The sequence below is a fragment of the Dryobates pubescens genome, chromosome Z (genome assembly GCF_014839835.1).
Source record: "Dryobates pubescens isolate bDryPub1 chromosome Z, bDryPub1.pri, whole genome shotgun sequence".
Taxonomy (NCBI): Eukaryota; Metazoa; Chordata; class Aves; order Piciformes; family Picidae; genus Dryobates; species Dryobates pubescens.
Genome location: NC_071657.1, coordinates 29,322,076 through 29,342,856, shown reverse-complemented (window position 1 = coordinate 29,342,856; position 20,781 = coordinate 29,322,076). Strand labels below are relative to the sequence as shown.

At 38.2% G+C, this 20,781-nt stretch overlaps 1 protein-coding gene across 1 annotated transcript; it reads left to right on the top strand.

Moving 5' to 3' along the window:
• Positions 1-1,554: 1,554 nt before the first annotated feature.
• On the top strand, positions 1,555-20,105 carry SLC35D2 (solute carrier family 35 member D2). The gene is made up of 12 exons (XM_009898893.2): positions 1,555-1,760; positions 3,400-3,433; positions 5,029-5,115; positions 7,679-7,746; positions 9,809-9,880; positions 11,684-11,752; positions 12,832-12,934; positions 14,267-14,359; positions 16,705-16,772; positions 17,466-17,544; positions 19,196-19,278; positions 19,887-20,105. The coding sequence occupies exons 1-12, from the start codon at positions 1,621-1,623 to the stop codon at positions 19,987-19,989; spliced, it is 999 nt and encodes a 332-aa protein (XP_009897195.2). The 5' UTR covers positions 1,555-1,620; the 3' UTR covers positions 19,990-20,105.
• The last annotated feature ends 676 nt before the right edge of the window (positions 20,106-20,781 follow it).

Sequence of the window (20,781 nt, the reverse complement as noted above, 5' to 3'; positions counted from 1 at the left end):
CCTTCCCGCTTAAACAAGAGGAGGAAATAATTTTAAATCAGTTGATATAGACTGATCAGATATGTACAGCTGTTCCAGGAAAGTAGTATGATACTACACCAGAAACTGCAACTATTTTATTATGTTGTCTGATAATTGATAACCTGCTGTGGTTGAAAATCTCGTTAACCAAATTTAAGTCACGTATTGATGCACTTAACTAAGGTGTAGTTGAATAAGTAAAAAATCAATCACTTTCATTGTATGTAAATAATTTTGCACCAGTGATACGGTTTAAATTTTGCTTTCAGCTCCTAAGCTTAGCTGACATCAGACTCATTTGTTTTTAAGGCTTTTAGGCTTAAAAATATGAAACACTGTAGTTGTCCTAGGCTTCTTAGGCTGTGTAAACCTGATAATTCTTGTGCATGGATTCAGAGTTTCTTGCATAAGTATAGTCTGTTCCCAAAATTAGCCCTGAGCATAAATTTGTTGTACTTCTGAGTCAAAACTGAGAAATTACTCTTGAGTTGTTTCACTGGGCTCAAGATTTGTGTAATTAGCAGCCAGTTGCAGACCTGAGATGTAACTTACTTCATTAGGATATAAATTGGGTTTTAATTTATTTTTTTCCTGTCAGCTGTAATGCTTTGGGTAACATGCAGAATATTTCTCCAAATACGTGAACACCATGAGTACACTGAATCATACTTGGCTGTAGATACAATCCAGACAGCTGAAGCAGTATTGTGCAGTTTTGGGTAAAACAACAGTAAAGATAGGAGAGGTGTAGAAAACTGCTTTTTGTGTTAAGTGATTACATACAAGAAATTCTGGAAGTGTTCAGCGGTTTGAAAGATTGTTGTACTTTGGCATGACTTAACAGCAGAATAGTGGATGTGCTGTCATGTTAATAGAAGCGTTTAATAAAAAGTTGGTCAAATTTTCGAGCTTAGTGTGTGGTGTTCGGTAATTCTTAAATACTTGGGCTTGTTTGTATATTCCTGTCAGCCTGGCTTGTTGCAGAGCATGAAGGTATTTATTTTCCCTGTCTGTTGAAATATGACCCAAGCACTGAAAGAAAATAGTTTTGAGCTTTTTCTACAATTTGAACTTGTGAGAGCTTCAAAGCCAAGAGCAGGCTGGTGCACAGCGGACAGGGCCCATGGTAGTCAAGCTGAGCATAGCCGTCTGCTTTTGGGTGGTCTGGACTTCTCCCTACCCTGAAGTGTTCAGAGATGCTCAAGTCCCTCTCCGTGAGACTGGTCGAGAACCGAAGTGCGCTAGTGCCGAAGGGTACCGTGACCGGCAGGAGGTCCTTGCTGGCGTGACGGCACCTGGCAGAGGCAGCACGTTGCGATGCACTTTTGCCCCAAGTACTGTCCCGTCCGCCCGAGTCCCGACAAGCCGCGGTGACCACGATTAGCACTGCGGCCCGAGGGTCAGCGACGCTCTGGCGAGGCCCCGTCGGCGGGCCCCCGCTTTCCGGCTCCGCACAGCTGTTCTGCCACGCCAGGGGGCGCCCTGCAGGGGCCGGCAGCCGTCGCTGCTTGGGGCCGGGCCGAGGTTGGGCGGCGGCCCGGGCCGCCGCGTTCGTGCAGTCCGCGGCGGGGCCCTGTTCTGCCGCCGCTCGTCGCCGCCATGAGCGCTGGGCAGGCCGCGGAGGAGGCGGCCGGTGCTGCCGTGCCCTCGGCGCTGCCGAAGGTGCTCTCAGCCGTCTTCTACGGGACGTGCTCCTTCCTCATCGTGCTGGTCAACAAGGCCCTGCTCAGCGCCTACAGGTGAGGGCCGGCGGCTCGAGCAGGGCCGCTCCTGAAGCCGAGGCCTGGTCATCCCGCGGGTAGCTGTTATCCCCGCGAAGGCAGGTTGTACCTTGCTCCTGAAGAGGAGTGGGACGTCGGGCCGTTGCTTTCATTATTGTTTCAGTAACAGTAATGTTCATGCATTTTGGGTACAGGGCAATTAGGTGAGCTTTAGCACCGGAGGTGTTGGGGAATGTGCTGAGGCTCGGGTCACTTTCTCCAATTTCAGTTCTCATTTATCCCCACTATGTACCACTTTTGCTACACAACCTAATGGCAGAGTCCTTGGCAAGTGTGTTTTTGAAGCATGCCGGTCTTTTCCTCGAAGGTCTTTAATTATTCCCAGTATGGAAGCTGGTGTTTTGCTGGCCACACCAGCTCAGACCTTTCAGGGAAACAGTGTACCTGCCAGACAGTCTCACCAAACAATCATGTCACCTTTCTGGGAGCACCTTTCTTTACTGAGGTAGCCAAAACTAAAAACTGAACCTCAGACAATGTCTTAATGGTAGAAACACTGAAAAACTTACGTTTTTGACTTGATGGGCAATCCCATATGGAGTCAAATTGTTGTCCAGTACATACAGTCTTCTAATCAATACTCTTTGCTCAAAAGGTTTGTTCAGGTTTTGCTGGTTAAGCTCATTACAAGCTAAAAACAGAAAAGGAAAAAAAGCAGCAAAATTAACAAACCCGTTGGAGTTAGTTTCTAACATTCAGTTGTATTTGAACATATAAAAATTGTATTTATAACATCTCCCAGAAATGATATGTGAGGCAAGTTAAGGTTTTGATTTTGTTTCCATCATACAATCTGCAGTTGCCTATACATCCCAGGCATAGCACATTTGTGAAAGATAATCAAGGACATCATGCCCATCAATAAATCTGGATTTTGTATAAAGCTTACAGCATTTCTGGGAAGCTTTAGGGCTCTGCAGACCAAAAATGTTTGGAGAAATCTGTGTAGTACAGGTGAGTGAAGTCTCCATATTTTCATGGTATAGTAAGTACAAACCAAAACACAGATGTCACATGCTAAAGCACAGAGAATGAAAGGTGTTTTATTTAGATTCCCTGGGTGTGGGTTTGTGTGTGACCATCTCTGACAATGCGGGCAGCAAAGAGGTGAGTGACTAGTGGGAGGCTGCAGGAGCTGAGACGTTCAAGGAGCTCCTTGACATCTAAGGCTTTTGGACAGAGAAGCTCCAGACACTTCTGATTATGGTATAAAGCAGCCATCCATTTTAAATAACTTCTTTGTATTTTAATATGCATGCAGAGGATTAGCAGTTACTGCCACATCTTTATTGGTTTTAACTTGATCTAGATGTTAGGGGGAGAAAATGGAGTCACAAAAGCTCTTCAGATGTCCAGCTAAAGTTTCTGCTTACTTAACATGGAAGTATCCATACTTTCGTCTAAAACTAAATGGCCAGTCACCCACATACTCTGTGGTTGGCTTTGGTGCTCAATGCAATGTCTTCTTTCCATTTTTTTCTCCCCACTCCCTTTTTCCCCCCATCTTTTATTTTCTCCTACTCCTCCCCTCCCCCCACCCCTCACCACCCCCTTTATTTAATATTTTTAGTATTAAATATTTGTTTATGCTTTTCAGCTTTCCATCACCAATCTTTCTTGGAATTGGACAGGTATGTTCACAAGGAAAGTGTACTGAAGGTACTAGCTGTTTGCAAAGTTAAACTAATGTTATTATAGAGATACATTTTAGGAGGGGAAATCTCTGTTACACTGTACTACTCATCTTCTGCATTAGATACACTGTAAGAAAGAGTGATTTGTTACAGTGAAATCAAGGAAGTTGCAGCTCAAGTTAAAACCATTGCCTGAGAAGAGTCGTGTAAAGGGCTAGAAATGCCTTTTGTTTCCCCTTGTACAGTTCAGTAATTATGAGGTCTGACTTTCAAAACTCAATACTTGTTCAGCAAGCACATAGATCTTATGAGAGTCCTCAAGCAGTTGTAGATTATATGCAGAAATACTATTCCTCTTTGTAGTGTTTCCTTATCCCTTCTTTCCCAGCAGTTTCCTAGTAGGACTACCTCACAGTTTCGATTGTTGCCTTATTTGCAGTACTGCAGCAGAAATAAATATTTTTCATTATTTTTGTTGTTAATAGAGAGTAAATGTGAAATAATAAAACCAAAGTTCAAATGTTTGTGTATGTTGTCCGTAAAAAAGCATGTGCAGAGAGATGGCTGGGAATGATGGATTCTTGAAGCAAATGATGGTTGTTACTCCTTTGCTGCAAAGATTGTGAGAAAGTCTCTGCTGATTAGTGCTGAATAGAGTCAAATGTCTTATAAATTCTTTGCTTTGTGAGAGAAGGAAAGAGTTTCACACATCCAGACTGTCCAAGAACCACACACACACACACCATGTTTCAGTGAAAGCTAGGGACTATAAAATACGGCAGTAGTTCACTTGAAGGGCAATCACAGGGCTTTGTTTCTTTGCAGAACCTAAGACTCAATGGCATTTTCATTTTGTATTGACCTTTCCAAGATTTCTCTGTACACTTTGTAAAGTGCATATAATATGGTATAATGTTTTAGTCTTCAGAACATGACTCCACCTCATCCCCTAGATAGTCAAGTACTACTTTTTGTATAAGGGCAATTTTAACATGTATTTTCCTCCCTGGGGACCAGCATAAACTGGTATGATGTAAACTGCTCAGGTATTCTCCTTTATTCTGTCAGTATCACTATTATTTCTTCCTCATGTAATGCAAGATAAAGGCTATTCATTGACATTACTGAAAATGCTATAGGAGTGATTTTGCAGATTAAACAACACTGTGTGAAAACAATATGATTGTTCTGGCATCACATCCTGTTTTATTTTCTCGGCTCCTTCTCAGCGTGCATTGTTTCAGAGTGCCACTGATTTTCTCAAGCTAGTAAAATATATGCCTACATTGCACTTCTAAATAAAAATCTGGCAAAATTGGTAAGAGTGAATTCATCCTGGTGTATTAATTGCATACTGTGTTGTTGAAATATGTAATCACAGAATCCTTTCAATTGGAAAAGACCTTTCAGATCATTGAGTCCAACCATCATTATTTTTCTTTTTCCTTTGTTTCCTTTTTAAAATTTTGATTACCATTACTACAAATGCTGTTTGTTAAATGCATATAAAGATTTTGTCTTTGGAGTTGTTCTTTTATTGACACATTACTATTTTGCTTTTGCATGACTTCCTGCTTTTTCTTTTTGTTTAGATGGCAGCCACTATACTTATCTTGTATGTGTCAAAATTAAATAAGATCGTTCACTTCCCTGATTTTGACAAAAGTATACCTGTTAAGGTAAGGATGATGTAGCCTTTGATATTAATAAGAAACTGTTACCTGTTACAGTGTCATTCCTTCTTATGGAGACAAGATACAAAAAGAAGGAACATGAAAAATTTTGCATTTGTTTGTCAAATGTGATTATTTGTATGTTTGATTAATTTTATATTGGTTTCGATAATTTTAATTTCACTGCAATATTCTGGCCCTTTGTCTGCAGAGAAATCCAGTGCCATCTTGTTATTTGGTACATGGAATAGGGTGCATACATCTGGATGATCTTCTTTAGATTCCTTAAGTGTTTTTCTGGATGTATACATCTCCCTGTGGGATCAATGGGAGCTCTGTGTTCAAGAAAGAATTTTGATCCCAGCATAAAGGGAGAAAGGCTAGCTGCATTGTACAGATGTGTACAGTGCAGAAGCAGGAAAGAGCATGTTTAATTATCTCAGATTGGGACCTAGGCTCTGAAATGACTACAGCAGTGATCCTTGTAGATGTTTGCATCCATATGCAGTGTTGGTGGAGCTTTGCATATCAATGCAAAGCCTGTATATTTATGCTTTGTTACAGAGTATTAGTATTTACTGAGAGATACAGACCAGTCTCTTCTTGTTTATCTGTATAAGGTTTACTATGAATGTCTCACAGCTACTGGTGGATGCTGTTTATTCATAATCCACGTTGAAATCAGTGGCATTTCTGCATGTAAAAATCTTGTAGGAACGCCCATAGCATTGATTATGAAATGGACAATTCTTTTATAAAATATGAAAGAGGATGATTTCCCAGAGGGCACTTTTGAATTTTGTGTATAAACAACTTCTTGAGAACTCGAGTTTCTTCCTTCTACCTTCCCCAGTCCCTCTACTCCCATTCTACAGTTGCTTTAGCTTTAAAAACAACACCCATTTTCTTTTTCCTAATAATACCTACCTTTTAGAAGATTTTCCTGGACATGCTGGGAGTCTTCAGCACTCCAGCATCCAGGACTTGCAGATTGTTTGTAGTGCTCGATTTGACTAGTTCGCAGTGAATCAGCTGGATAGCTCATTGTTGATTTATTGACTTTTTAAAGCACCTTTTGATGACTCTTTATCCTTTTGACAACTTTTTGCTTTCATTGACAAGAAGATTATCATTGCTTTTCACTCCCGAGTTGGTTAATGTCTTCAGTGCTTTCAATGCATGTTTTAAAGTAGCTGAGTGCTTGTTTTAGCTTTGGGTTTCTTGACCTTTTAACAGTAATTGTTTCACTGATCTCTGATATTGTGCCGAGTATTTTGTCTTTACAATAAATGAATTTAGTAGGAAAAAGAATGTAATGTTAGCTTTGTTTTAATCCTATAAATGAATAAACTTATTTTTCCCCCTAAATCTGCAGAAGAGATAATGCATTACAAAAATTCTTCCAATTTTTGCAGGGCTGAGTATTTATTGCTACTTATACTCCTGTTTGCATTATAGTCCTAATGAAGGGAAGAGTAAATATATGCTTTAAAGGGGAAAGTAATCATAAGTTGTAAGGGAAGAAGTAAGTCCTACTTACTTTTATTTTCACTTAAAAGTTAACTTTAGTTAGCTGTAGTTATGCTCTACTGCACTTTTCTCCTCTCCTCTTTGCTGTAAAAGAAATGCAGAATTTTTAACACAGATAAGATGTAGTCCACTTTTCCAGCACAGAATACTTTGAGAGGGTATAGCCTGCAACAAACACTATGTCTCCTGAAGCATGTGTAGGTACAACTATTACACATTAGGGTAGAAGATCTGTTTTTTTATTCTGCCATTTCAGCTTGGCTCTACTGATCGTGAATGTAACTAGATGTACACACCACCTTTGTCCTCATTGATTACTGTGATTTGCTTTAATCTTCTGCAACTTTTCTGTAGTGGGAGAATCAAGAGCTCTGAGCTGCAGCTGAATATTCTGTACAGATCCCTGACTTCTTGTATGTTTTCTTAAAGCTCTGAAGTTCAGTTTCTCTCTATTGTGCTAGGGCCCATATGTTTCTGTGCAAGTCAGTCTCATTATTGTAGAAGCTGGAAAAGGTAAAGTTTAATTTATCCTTAAATACTTGTCTTTCTCGTCTGACACCTCACATAGTGTAATTTATTGGGTAGATCTAAAATGGTTTATCTTCCAGGCATAGTAATATATGTGGAATACCTAGAGAAGCACAGCATACTTAGAGTTTATACTTAGAGTTTATTCATTCTTTTATTCTAGCTGCTCTTTTGCTTGTTTAGCTACTATCAGTATTACTTTATAATTAAAATTAAAATGTTAGAATAGGTATTAATCTGAGGATTATAGTAATGAAATGGACTAACATTTACACTAAATAGAATCTGACTCATTAAAGGTAGATTGTTGCTCTTATAACTGAGTCAGTGAAGCTGTGGTTGTGCATGCTCACTTGAACAAGAGCTATGTATCAACTTGCAGCATAGTTACTTTTTTTTCTTATTAGAAACTCCTCTTTCTTGCTGAAAGTATATCTGATATTACAGTTACAAATTCTATCAGGTGCTGCAGAACATAATCATCTGAGTTGTGCTTTTAATTTTATCACAGTTGTTTCCTCTGCCTCTGATTTATGTTGGAAACCACATAAGTGGATTATCAAGTACCAGCAAACTCAGGTACAGTAAATGGAAGTTTTAAGTAGATTGTTTGGATTTTACCCTGTCATAGGAGTAAAAGTTAAACACTAAATCAGTGTATTGAATAGGGTCTTCAATGCATTTGATCTATGCCTGTCTGTCTAAACCCCTGATACTGGTATGAAATTCTAAACCCAAACATTTGATTGATTCATTTAGAGGTTGTATGCTTCTATTAAGGGGGGCTTAGCCATGCCTGTACTGACAGAAAATCAGAACATTGCTCTGTGACAATGGAAGTAAACTTTAACTTTCCCTTCTCATCAGCTTTTCTTGGGTGTCCTAACCAAAGAATTTGAAGCTGTAAGAAAGATAGTTTTGAATGAAGAGAAAGTTTGAACAAGGGAAAGTTTTGTACCCTGATGTCAGTGCAGCTTGTTTAGGGATCACCAAGTGATGGAAAAAAAATAAAACCAGTGTAGTGGTGTGGTGGTGGCAGTGGCCTAGACCTGCTAAGCTCCAAAGCAGGTTGCGAGGACACTGCTGAAGATCTTGCTGCCTCCTGTGTGCCTATAAACATAAATTTGTGAAAGTTGCTTCCATGCTAGTGCTAAAATGGTGTAAGGTATTTAACATGAGGACATGCTGTAACAGTTTGGATGACCAGATTTTCCTTGGAAAAACAGTGCAGAAGCATGGTGGCTGTACCAAGACAGGAGGACACAGCACTACCTTTGCTGTGGTTTCTTCTTGTTAGGGGCATCGGAGTACTTGGTCGTAAACTTAAAGCAGAGAATTTTGCAGGTTTTCAGTATTTCATAACTTTGAGACAGGTGACGTGAGACAAAATATATTACTTTAAATTTGTTTGCAATTTATTTATAGAATTAATAGAACTAGCCACATTTAGATGCTTAATTCTGTGACTTTTTGTTGTACACATTTAGTTTTTCTGAAATGACTGTTAAGATAGATGCAAGGACTTTGACAGTACTGCCCTTAGCTCTTCAGCCATTGTAGACATGGAAGCTTCACCCCTGTAGAAGTTGTGTGTGTGGCTTTTTCCCCATTTCCCTGACTGTAATTTTAAAGTAAAAAGTTTAGTAGGTTATTTTAATCATAAATTCACCATCTTCTTCTCCTATGGATGACTTGCCTCTTTTAGATTTACTGTTCATAACTAGTTTTTGAAGCAGACAAGTAAGAATGGCCGCAGCGTTTCTACCATTAACATTTTGTTACACAGTGATTTGTTACACTGTGGGACATTGGTTTACCATGATGGAGTTTTCCATCTTGTTTGGATTGTATGTAAGGTGTAGATGATCCTATGCTTAACTTAGAATAGAATAGAAATAGAAATAGAACAGAATAGACCAGGTTGGAAAATACCTTCTTCAAAATATCTGTGGTAAAGTAATTAAATTCTGTGTTAGGATTTATATAATTTATTAATGCAGTTGCTAATAGTAACCTTGAACAGAGGATTGATTGGTCCATATGGCTGTGCTGTTAGATTTGTGAGTGTCAGGCACAAGTATGTTCTCAAATTAATCATGGTTTCCAACTGCATTACTTTATACATGTTTGTTTGGTACTTGCAGTTAGTCTCACCTTTCATGTTTCTTGTACTTTGTTTTTTTCCTTCTTTCTTTTTTCCTTGTGGGCCCTATTTTACTTCCTTGAAACTACAGCTTGTTTACTAAGCATGTTTGCTTTGTATTTTATTTCTGTTACATATTTTCAGGGATGGGTATATTGCATGCCCTTTATGTTTACCCTGCCCATGAATTCTACAGAGAATTATTTCATAGGAGCTGTGCTAGGTAAAAGTGGTTGTTATATTCACTGATGCAGAGGGACCTTTTAGTAGGTAGCTAGTGGCATTGTTTTAGGAACTGGCAAATCTTATTATTTTTCAATTGTTTGGTTATCTTTTTTATATTCTAAGTGACTGGGAATTTGTTTTGGTTGCTTAGTGCTGGACTAATATTTTCATCTTCTGATTAGTAAAATTAGTTAAGAATTAGAACGTAAAAATGCTGTTAATTTGACGCTATGCTTGGAATGTATTTATTTAAAAAAAACTTTTTTTTGACAGTTTGCCGATGTTTACAGTACTCAGGAAGTTTACCATTCCACTTACTTTACTGCTGGAAATCATCATACTTGGGTGATCCTTTTATTTTATTTTATTTTATTTTTCATTTAAGGTGACTTTATTTTAGATCATACCAAATAGATTACTTGTGTAACATCTCATCAGAGTATTGCATGAGTACTTTTCACTGACAAATAGAGAAAAGTAAAGGAAGTGGATTTATGTAGGATTTTTGAAAGACATAGATACAAGCATTTTAATGAATGCAGGAAAAATACTACAGCCTGCTCTCATTTATACCAGAATTGGGTAAGCAGAGCACAACTCAGACACTTTATGCAGTTATGGTTTGTGTCTTGTACTGGAAGCCCTTAATCTGCAAATTGCTTGAAAAGGATCTTTATGTCTCAAAACAGTGATGATAGTGTGGCAGTCTGCTTATGCTTTTTAAGTCAAGTCTAGAAACATACTGGCTTAATGGAGTAAAATGGTACCTACCAGTGTGTCATTAGATCAGAAAACTCTTAATTACAGGTATTTCCATTAATTTTAATGACAAGAAGTTTTAGGTGCACTGACCTGAAAGAACAGGAATATGAAAGTCAAACTTTGTCACCATCATAGTTCTATCTAGATGGCTTGTTCTTGTTTAAGGTGATGTCACAAGCGCAAAAGCAGCTTGTTGAAGCTGAACTTGGGCAACATAAAAGTGCTCTGAAGTAGACTGTTAGCACCTTTTGGCTGAAGCAGAAGTTGATCAGTGTGATTCATATTTGGAGATGATCCAGGATTCTTTTTGAATGGCAAAGTTCTCTCAGGGAAAGCAGAACTTTCTGGCTCCTCCTGGTGGCCTGAGGAGTCCCACAAGTAAGTGAGGAAACTGTGAGTCTAAGAAATTGTTGTCAGTTCTCAGACTACAGCAATGTAGTGTGTGAATGCAAGCAATACCTTAACCTACTCACTGCTGCAGTGTATTTCTTTAGGGCTGAAAATGAAAGGACTCCTGAGAGTCTATTCTAGCTTACCCCAAGATTGGAAAAGCAGTCAAGGTTTGGGTTGTTACTGCTGACTCATTATGATCAAAGCTTAATGTATCTAGAGACTGCATACAGCTTTGTGGTTGGGATGGTGGTCCACAGCTGTGCTCCTTTGACACATAGGATTTCTCCAAGAGCATTGTACATTTTGTTTTGTTGGATGTCTTCTCACATGCCAGATCAGAGTTTGGGGCTAGCCTGGGAGACTAGGGGAATATCTGTGAGGCACATGGCAGTATGGTGTAAAAATAAGACATTTTAAGATAAAACAATACAGGTATAAGAGGCATAGTAGTTTTACAATATGCTTTTCCCTACTCTCTGTCAGTGCTGATGTAGTGAAGAATATCAAAAGTTTCTGTGCTTTCTCCTTCAAGTACAAGTTTTCACTTTGACTTTGAAGTAAGTATCTGTTTGAAAAATAGCCTAGGTATCTTCCTAGCCTACAGCATCTTCCCCAAGAAAGGTGGTAAGAAATAATGTATAAGAGATGTGTAGTGACTTTCCTGTTTTGGATTACTGGAAGACACTGAAATGTGACCATTATGAACACCATTACAGAGTGAATTACAGTTTGTTCTGGCACTGTTACTTTAAACCTTTAGTCTTTACTTCTATGGTTATCTAGTAGCAGAGTGCTCACAATGCTTTTTCAATCTCTGTTCTTAGTGCCAAGGTCTGACAGCGTGGCATATCGTCAGTCTGTAAGGTTTTCAAGACTGTGTCCTCTTGATAAATGTTCTATGATTACTAATTACTCTGAAACTTTTCAGGCAGACAACCATTTAATCTCCTCTTCAAATAAAGAAAATGTAAACTGTCTAATTTTTGTCTACAGGAAACGGTATCCATTGAGTATTGTAGTCAGTGTATTTGGCATCATTCTTGGAGCTTTCATAGCAGCTTGGTAAGGTTTTAACTCATTATACAAATTTATGTTACGAGAGAAGGGACAATAGGAGGATTTTTTTTTCCTTGGCAGTTGTCAAGTAAACCTAAGTCTAAGTTACTCTGGATTAATCTGGTTTGGAAAATTTCACTACTGACATCTTTGGGAGATGCGGGAATACAAAGGTAAAAATTTGACTGCAGTTGGAAGTATATGGGTCCTTCTTTCCCCCTGCACACCACCCACCCAGGTTTTCTGTGTTTGCAGGAACATAAATGAAGCAAGTTAAAACTGTGTGGGGACTGCTGCATTTATTTCAGAGTATCAATACATTTTAATAGTAACAGAAAAACATATTTTTGTTCCGGGTAGAAAGACCACTTTTTGTCAAATACTCTTTTGAGTTAGACAATTTCTGTTTTTTCAGTCACTTTGAAACAAGCTCAAATGTGAGGTTAATTCACAAAGTGCTCACATGCTACTCTCCTGTGTTTCTTTCTGTTTGAATATTCCTTTACTTAACTGGAAATGTAACACTGGTTTTTGTTTCTTTTGCTTTGCTATACACAAAGGTAAACAATTTCCATGAGATGTGAGTCAGATAGATCCATGTCCTCTTAAATTAATTACCCTAAATCCCTGAGGTAGCTAGTCAAAACAGAAAGGATGACAATACGTCTAGTCTGACTATAAAAAGCAAGTAATCAGACTTCATTCACTATCTGTTTTTTGTGTGAAAAGAAACAGATAAATATTCTCAGTAATAATTGGAGAGGTTGTTAGGATTGAGACAGATGGAATTTTTCACAGAGTGAAAACTGAACATTTCCTGTCACTTCTGCACTGAGTACTGGGAACTCTCTACTCGTTTCTCATGGTCCTGTGAATGGAGAAATGTAAAGTACTTTGACTTACAAAGAAGGCTGAAAGCAAAACTCGTGACTTGCTGGAATTCTTAGGATTTGCATTTTCTCATTTATGGTATTTTTATAGGTAGACAAGATACAGCAGTGCACTGTATACTGTTTGCTTATTTACTATGTAATACTTTCCTGCTTGCTTGTTTGCTTATTTACTGTATAACAATTCTTTCCCAGGTCTGATCTGTCTTTTAATCTGGAAGGCTACACCTTTGTACTGCTAAATGATATCTTCACAGCAGCTAATGGAGTTTACACAAAGCAGAAAATTGATCCAAAGGTAACTGTAGGGTGATTAGTTTGAATGTAATGTTATGACAATATGGTGAGTTACCTATTACGCAATTTTATGAACATACAGTTACAAAGTAATAAATAGTTCCATTTGCTTTCATATTTTAGCTGTTATATATGCATCCTTAACACCACAGCCTGGGAAAAGCCTTCTTATTAGTATCTCAGACCAGGCTTAGATGAAGAGTGTTTTTATTTTCTCTCAAGTCTTTTAGGTAGAGTCTTTAGTGGCTTTAAAACATTGTTTTTGGCTAAAAAAAAATAATATAGAAAATCCAAACTAAAAGCATATTGTTTACCTGTAAACTTGACACATATATCTATGGAAGATTACTTTTTGACTAGGAATACACTTGGAGTGAGGTGTACATAAAGTAAACTTGTGGGTAGGAGCAGCGACCTGTTCACTTTAAGTCAGAAACTACAAGAAGTAGTGTCATTTTTTGGCTATCTACACCAAATCCAGGTATGCCAGAGAATTAGGTGATACCTTGATACATTGTACATTATGTAAGCATTGAGCAGGCTGCTCTTCAAATAAAGTGCTGTGAAAACATAGCAAAGATGAGTCTTGGAGATGCTGGATAGAAGTTTTATCACTGCCTCTTGTGGAAATAGACATCTTTTAATAATATCAGAAGTCACACTGTGTTTTTCTTTGTAAGAAGCACTTAATGGCCTCACAGTTTTCTGCAAAATAACTCAATTTCAAAGCAGGAGATAAAATTGAGAGATTTGCTAAGTAGCATAGCTGAATCTGGAGGAAGGGCAAGTTGCTCTTTCATTCCCGCAGTCTTCTGCCTTTGTGTCATGCAAGTCAAATAACAAGATACAGGGCATCCTTCAGGTGAGTGAAGTTACATCAGTTACCAGTGATTACAGATGTACTTTCTAGGAGTAAGATTTCATTAATTTTCCTGTTATGCTGGTCCCAGAGAGCCACCCTGCCCTCTGCTTTTGGAGTTGATTTGTGGTAGATAGAGTAGGAAATTCCTTGGCCAGGCAGAGACTTACGTGGAGCTTAACAGAAAGGGGCTCTGGACCAGTGCCTGGGGAAGTTTTTGGCTAGCTGGTATTGTAGAGAAACTGTTCAAGAATAGGAGACCAATAATACTCTGTTGAGCATACAGGCAAAGTGACTGAAGTGGAAAGTCAGCTCAGTACTGAACACTGGATCAAATGATTGCAAGCTTGTATTTTGAAATGTATTCTGTTATCTGCTCACTGACAATAATATCAGAAGTGTTGCTAGAGTAGTATTTAGTAATTTGCTCTCCAAAATCTCTTAATTCCAAACACTATGTTTCATTTTTCACAGGAATTGGGAAAATACGGTGTCCTTTTCTATAATGCTTGTTTCATGGTGGTACCAACAGTTATTATTAGCTTTTCTACTGGAGACTTTCAGCAGGTAAGGAGCAATATTGTGTATCCCAGACTGATGACTGTTTTGTTCCTTTTTTTCAGTTCAGGGGTGGGCAGGGTTTTTTGTTAATTTTCAGAGGTAATCCTATCTCCCTCTTAGTGACTAGTATTTGAAATGTGTGACTTGGACTTGCCCTTCACAAGTAAGAACTTGTGACTGTTTAAGGGGAAGGTGAGTGTATGTGATAGCCCTTACATGAATCTTTGTTTAAGATCTAATGTAGGACTGGGGATGCTCAGCTAAAGCAATTTTTTAGGAATCCTGCTCCACTGTGTGATTTCCCATGTCCTCTAAAATGAGATTGCAGATAACCAGTCAATTTCCATTCTTTCTGTCATTGTGATGCACAGAACAGATACCTGTTTTGTCTCAGTCTAGTTTAGTAACCTACATATCACATTCTCTTAGAATAACAGTGTGACTTAGTGTGATACAGTATAACACCATAGGCAGTATGCCCTGGCATGTGAAGTATCATACCAGGAGGTTTGTGTTTTTCTGGCTCCCTCACAAACTTACTGAGTTGCTATTTTCTTACCAGTACAGTGAGGCTAGATGCTGCCATTCCTTTTTGGAAATGTTTGAGATTTGCTACTGGAAATTGTTACAGACTTTGGGCATATCATAAGTTAATCTAGTGTCCTTTGTTCTGTGTCATTGTACCCTGGACTCACATGAATGTGTCATTGCATTCTTAGAAGTCTGCTTTAAGTGGAAAAATTGTCATTGCCTGAAAATGATGGATTTAGATCTGCTCTGGGTGTGAAGCCACTTCTTGTGACGTTAGGCCAGCTTGACCCTGTGCTGATTTAGAAAATGCAGCTGATGATGCTCTTCTTGGCAGATGCAGGAGGATCAAGTTTGTAGGCCTGTAAGGTTTCAACTGCCTTCCCAGCATAAAAGCCTGGAGGCATCTTGGAGGAACTGGACCTTGTTGCTAGGTTTACTCCATGGGAAAAATAGTGTGTTATGACCACACATTGATTTGACACAAACAATCAAATGCTCAGTTAAGTGACAAGAATAAATGAATATCTGAGAAATGCACAATGCCCATTGTGCATACACATTAGCTTGGTCTTTTAAATACTAGAAGTCCTATTAAATGATGTGGATAACTAGAGTAAAAGTGATGCACAGGCATTAAAACACAGGGGGGAAAAAAGGAGAAGGTGGAAAAATACTGATGAAAAGCTGACAAGTCACTGTAGATAACATTTGTATTTAGTGGCTTTTCAGGCCACAGAAAGTGACTTGCTTTTACCCTAGTAATGCTTTTCGCACTTGCCTCTCACAGACAATACACAACATCTAGCATCAGTACTGTGTCTATATGATAGGAAGATTGCATCTGCTCCTCTAGCTAGCTCCAGAATGGTAGCTGCTATGTCTTGTAGAGTCTGCAGTTTGTGAGTGTCCTAGTTACTCACTTCTCCAGCTGGCTGAGTAGGAGGGCAGGAAAGCATTATGTGATCGAAGACAAAGGAACTCCCAGACTAGCTCTCTGTACTGTTCAGTTGGTTGTTGCACACTCGCACAATCCTGTCAGGTCAAAGGTGCCCAAGAATGCGTCCATTACTGTAGGTGGTGGAGCTTCAGTAAGTCACAGCCTGGCATGGACTAACATCCTGCCTTTGCTGGGTTTTATACTGATACAGGTGACTTTAAGCAAATGAAAATGAGGCATTTCCTGGAGTTACTAGAGATGGAAAAGAATCTCTGACATGTTTTAGTGTTGTGTGGTACTGTGTGTTTGCTTGCCACACATCAGTAAGGAGCAGATTTTGAAGTGATGATTTAGCCCTTTCATTGATCTGAATTGATGAGAGGCCTTAGTAATGCTTATTTCACTTCCTTCTGAGCTCAAAACTACAAGCCAGTACTTAAAGCTGTTCCTGAATGTATCTATGGCATGAAATACACTTCAAGGAGAGTATTTATTTGCTTTCTTTTTCTCTTTGTCTTATATCAACACTATTATATAATGTTGATCACAGTGTTGGTATCTGTATCCATAAATATAAACCCACAAATTCTGTGTATTGCATTTATATTAATTGCTTACAGTGTGCAGTTTTATATCTGCAGTACTAAACATGTTACAAGAGTGCATCTACATGTCTAGGTATCATGGGTGCTGTCATCCTATTGCCTCTGAAGTTAAATGCATCAAACTGTTTCCATTAGTAATAAACATGTTTCATAATGGTAATATGTATCAAATATATTTTGTGATTTTGCACATTTTCATACTAACTGCCTTTTTATGTGTTTACAGTGGATTATATAGCACATCATCCTCTCTCCTTTTTTTCCCTTTTCTTTAATAGGCAACACATTTCCAGCACTGGACAAATTTTTTATTTGTCTTTCAATTTATTCTTTCCTGCATCTTGGGGTAAGGACATAGGGCATTCAAGTAAGGTGCTTTAATGACAGTGTTTCAAACCGCAAATCTCAGATGTAAAATAAAATAAATTTTCCCCCTTGGCTTCTTTCTTTTAGTTTCTCAGTTTTTTAGTTATGTCTACTAATGTAAATAGCTGATTCAGTACTGTCTGTACTGCTGGCCTTGTAATACGGTGGTCAACAACATGACATTCAGTTGTTTACTTTCTGTACTCAGTATCTATTTTCTGCCCATTTCTTCTGATTATGTAACTTTTTTGAAGATAACAGAATATTAGCCCTTTAGTATAGGAACTGTTGCAGTACATTTGTTCTTAAAAGTACCTGGAAAAGTATGAAGGACTCAAAAGTAATGAATCGTTTCTGTTCAAACTGCAGAGTCAAAGGAAGAATAGAAAAATTGGTTGGATCCTGGGGTCAAACTAACCTCGAATACTGATATTTAAGAAGCACAGAGTGGGGGTGACTCCATTAGATTGCAAGCAGCATGTTCAAACGTTTATGTTGAGTCCTCAATGTATGCACATCATTAATGTAAAATAGACATGCCCAGAATATTTTTTTTTAGAGTTTGAAACTAGTTTGAAACAGTGAAATAGTAATCCAGAAAATTCTGAACATTTCAAAATGTTGCTAAACTGCTCCCTGGGTGGAATTTGTAATTTTCCCCGCCTTTATTTAGGTTTCTCTTGATGTATTCTACTGTCCTATGCAGTCATTACAATTCTGCACTCACAACGACAGTCATTGGTGCCATCAAGGTGAGTTACAGAGCAGAAGAGTGAGATGAGAACGCTCACGTAGATAGGGAAGAGCAATGACTCAGCAGTGATCCTGACTGTGCTTTGAGCTGGAAATTCAGAATGAGGGCTAATACTGAGACACTGGTCGTGGCAAACAAGCTCACACCACTTATTCCATTGAAACTTAGTTATACTCTCCAAGCAATGTGAGTATTGATTTATTCTTATTTTTCCTACAAAAGAAATTTTTGGTTTTCCTACAAGGCTGAACTAATTTCTGTAGCAGGACATTCTTAGATAATAATGGCTAAGCTGTATTAGAGAATGTATTGCTTTATGGTTAACTGCTTCAGCTGTTGAGTGAGACCTGGTATTCTATCTGTATGGACTATTTAATTTTGGTTTGTGTAAATTCTGGTCTGTTTGATGAACACCAAAGCACACAAGTCTTAAAAACTGAACTTGATGTCCTTATAGTCTGTTTGCTCTAACCTAGTCTTAATTTTAAACCAGTGGAACTCCTGTTGTGTTGATGAGACCAGCATGTCTGAGCTGGGAACATCACTGATTTCCCAAGCACTATTTTGCAGGGCAGTGATGGAGAGAACTATGGAATTGTAAGCTGAGAGAGTTTTAGCAAAAGGTAAAATTTGTGTATCAAAGAAGTATCCAAACTATCTTAGGCACAGAAATAACAGTCCTCAATGTGCTCCATTGCATGGGTGACTAAGGATAGCAATACCTTCAGCACAGGAAAATCTGCAAAAGGAAGGTGGTGCTTCTTGTTCTACAATTGGGTATTTTTTCGCATATTTGAAAACTGGCAAGATTAAGATTAATAACTTTCATTTTGTGGCCTTGAAAATGTTCTTTAACTTTTACGTGTTCTCATTGAACCATTAAGGTAGAGCAACACTGATTCTATTTTCTGAGCAATGTTTAAAATGTCTTTGAGACATTTTAAACAGCTTTAAGGTTCAGAATTACTTTATGATGCAGCATTACCCAGTAGAAACTGGTAGAAATTATGTCATGGTTCCGGCTAGCTGCTACAACACTGGCAATCAACACAATGTTGGTAAAATGATCATACAGTTCTATATCTTTCCTTCTGTCTAGAGAGGACACTTTTTCCAAAACTTTATGGGGGTGAGGTGAGAGGCAGAATCTTAAACTGTGTCTGCCTTGAACTGGAGCCAAGTGCTTTTGACACATACTCAGTTGGCAAAGGAGATAACCCTGTTAAAGAAGTAATGCAGTGCTTTTATTATAACTTTAAAGCATATTTTTAGTGCCTGAGAACCTAAAACCTGCTTTTAAGAATGGGACCCTTCCAAAGACTAAAAAGTGTCTTTTCAAAAGGTAGTCATAGCTCCATTTTGCCTACTATCAAATAGCTGATTTTTTATTTTCTTTTTTTTTTTCATTTTCCCCAGGAAGTCACTCTCAGTGCATTGAATGCATTTAGAAAACATACCAGTTTTTATTATTTCATTTTGCTGTTACGTTACCTGTAAGAACTGATGTGAAACTAATTTAAATGCTGATTTTAGAGTGGTCAGCAACGGAGTATAGCTGTTGCCTTAGAAAAGTAAATTAGTTTTTATCATTTATATCCTTGGAGATAAAAAACTACTTCACTAAATGCATGGACTTTGTTTCCTTTCAGAATGTATCCGTCGCCTACATTGGCATGTTGATTGGTGGAGATTACATATTCTCCATACTAAACTTCATAGGGCTAAATATTTGGTGAGTGGAACTTGAATACCCTTTATTTGTAAAAGCTGATAGTTTTGTGCTTTGCTTGATCTGGCCCCCTTCAGTGATGCAGTTTTGAAACTACTAGCCTGAGGAAGCACTGCCTCAAGATACAAAGTTCATTACATTTAGTTGTATCTTTTCATGTCTATTTTCAGATTCTGAATCTTGTTGTGGTAGGATCTTAACCATGAAAACATGCCTGCAGTTTTACTATGTGGAATTGAGTTTGTTCCTGTTTTTTATGAGCAGCAGTTCTAAGCTGTAAGGCTTCCAAGTAAAACCCAAGTGGTGTAGGAAGTGAGAGCACTGAATGACTTGTACCTATTGATTATGAGTTACAACTTGTGAGTTGCTACATTTTTGTACTTGGATGAAGTGTTACATCTGTTTGTGTGAATCAGCTGGAGTGAGCAATAACTGGTATTTGTCTACCTGGGGCTGGTTTCTCAGATGGCTCCCATAGCTCTGAGGCATTCCTAATTTATACTATCTGTCTTTCTTTAATCCTTTGAAAGGAAAGGTACATACCTATAAAATTATATGTACAACAGCTATCTCTGACACCTCCATTCATTCTTTTTTTCTTTTTTTTCCAGTATGGCAGGGGGACTGAGATACTCCTTCTTAGCCTTAAGAGGGAACAGCAAGCCTACGCAACCCGAGGACGAAGAGAATGCACTTCCCGAGTCAAAGAGTTAGCCAAAATGCTTGCCTTGAAAGACACTGAAAATACAAATGTTTAGCATGGCTGAGAACTCAAATAAGTATATGCTGGAATTCATTTGGAACCAGAGAAAAAACCCTACCTCAGATGCCACAGGTGTGCGCACATTCATTGATTCAGCAGATTCTTGCAACCCATGTTTTTAAATGTGGACAAGCTTACCTATATCTTTTTTACACCATGAGCTAATTAATATGAAGGAATGCCACAAGCAAATCTCCTGTTGTAATTTTTTTCATTTATCTGTACTTTGGTGCTATTCATAGTAAACAAGATCACTGAGTTCTGTTTTGGTGTCTGCCAGTATTCTCTGAAGCAAAACTTGCTGTAAAGATCATGGGGTTTGATTCATTATTGCATTTTGATATAGGCAGACATGACATCAGTGAAGAGATGGAAGATGCTAGTGATTCAGAATGATTTCATGTGCACATTTGGTCATAAGTGATGTAGAACCTATGGAGCAAAGAAGAAATGTGCTCCTAGATTGTTCCCTGTGTAAGTGATGACTAAAGAATTCAGAATCTGGTCTAGTATATTCGGCACATGGTATAGACATTGTCTCTTAATCATCTCTTCTTCAATAACATGATGGTGTACTGCTGTAATTGTTACCCTTGTTGTATGTGAACCCTCGTAATGTTGCTGCAAAATCAAGGGGATTTTTTACTATTTGAAAAGACTGTTTGTTTGTTGTTTTTTTTTTTTTGTATGTAAGCCAATACCAAACAGGCACTTATGAGAGGTAACAGAGGTGAACCTATTTT